Below are 844 nucleotides of genomic sequence, written 5' to 3' on the forward strand. Positions count from 1 at the left end.
GAGAAGTTTTTGCGTGAAATCATTACAAACCTACAAAAAACACAAATGTTTCCTATTTATAATTTTAGTTTAGATAATGATTCCCTAATTAGGGATTTTAATTTAATAATAAGTTGAGAAAAGTTAAAGCGCCATATTTCAGGCCTTCCTATAATATGATTTCGCAATAACGGTTAATGGTGCAATTCGTCCTGACTTTGCAATAATAACCTAAAAAACACAATTTCAAAGCCCACCTCGGTTCTTAGTATTTTAACATAATCTAAAATATTTGAAATACTAAATTGTAAAAACCAAAGGCAGATAATAAGTTCGCAAAAGTCAAGACATTAAAACAACCTTAATACAAAAATGTTTAGTATTGTAATTATAATGTTTTAGGATTTAAGACTCTAAGGCCGTTATCAGAACTCCTAGACTTGGTCCGACTACCACCAGAACGGGGTACAAATATTCAAGTTCATTCTACACCTTTCGGCTGTGAGGTAAGAAAACCTGAATTATTTACATAATCCGACCGATTTGGGCTCACTTGTTATAAGATGCCTATAGTATGGAATAATTTCAGGTGTTTCTAAACGCAGTAACACGCGGCTCCGTGTGCGGCGTGGTTGGCAAGCGGCCATCTTTGTTGCTCACTGACGCTGCTACTGCGCTGGGCTCGGAGGGGGGGCCCGTGTTCACTGATGGTCCTACGTAAGTTATTGATAACATGTACTAAAATTTTATTGGTACGAAGCTATCGCACGTTGCGAAAGGGGCTGGACGGTAAAAATATCTATATGTAATATCAATAGTTGTAATGATACTTTCTGCTATAGTTGTAAGTCGTGTGGCGTTTGAG

General features: G+C 36.8%; 1 protein-coding gene across 1 annotated transcript in view; it reads left to right on the forward strand.

Moving 5' to 3' along the window:
• The window catches only part of LOC119831673 (peroxisomal leader peptide-processing protease), a 21,911-nt gene that overhangs the window by 17,006 nt on the left and 4,061 nt on the right, over positions 1–844 (forward strand). Inside the window, exons 4-5 of the mRNA XM_038355119.1 lie at positions 382–485; positions 569–696. Of these exons, the coding sequence (XP_038211047.1) occupies positions 382–485; positions 569–696 (232 nt within the window). The remainder of the gene's footprint in view (positions 1–381; positions 486–568; positions 697–844) is intronic.

This window comes from Zerene cesonia, chromosome 14 (genome assembly GCF_012273895.1).
Source record: "Zerene cesonia ecotype Mississippi chromosome 14, Zerene_cesonia_1.1, whole genome shotgun sequence".
NCBI lineage: Eukaryota > Metazoa > Arthropoda > Insecta > Lepidoptera > Pieridae > Zerene > Zerene cesonia.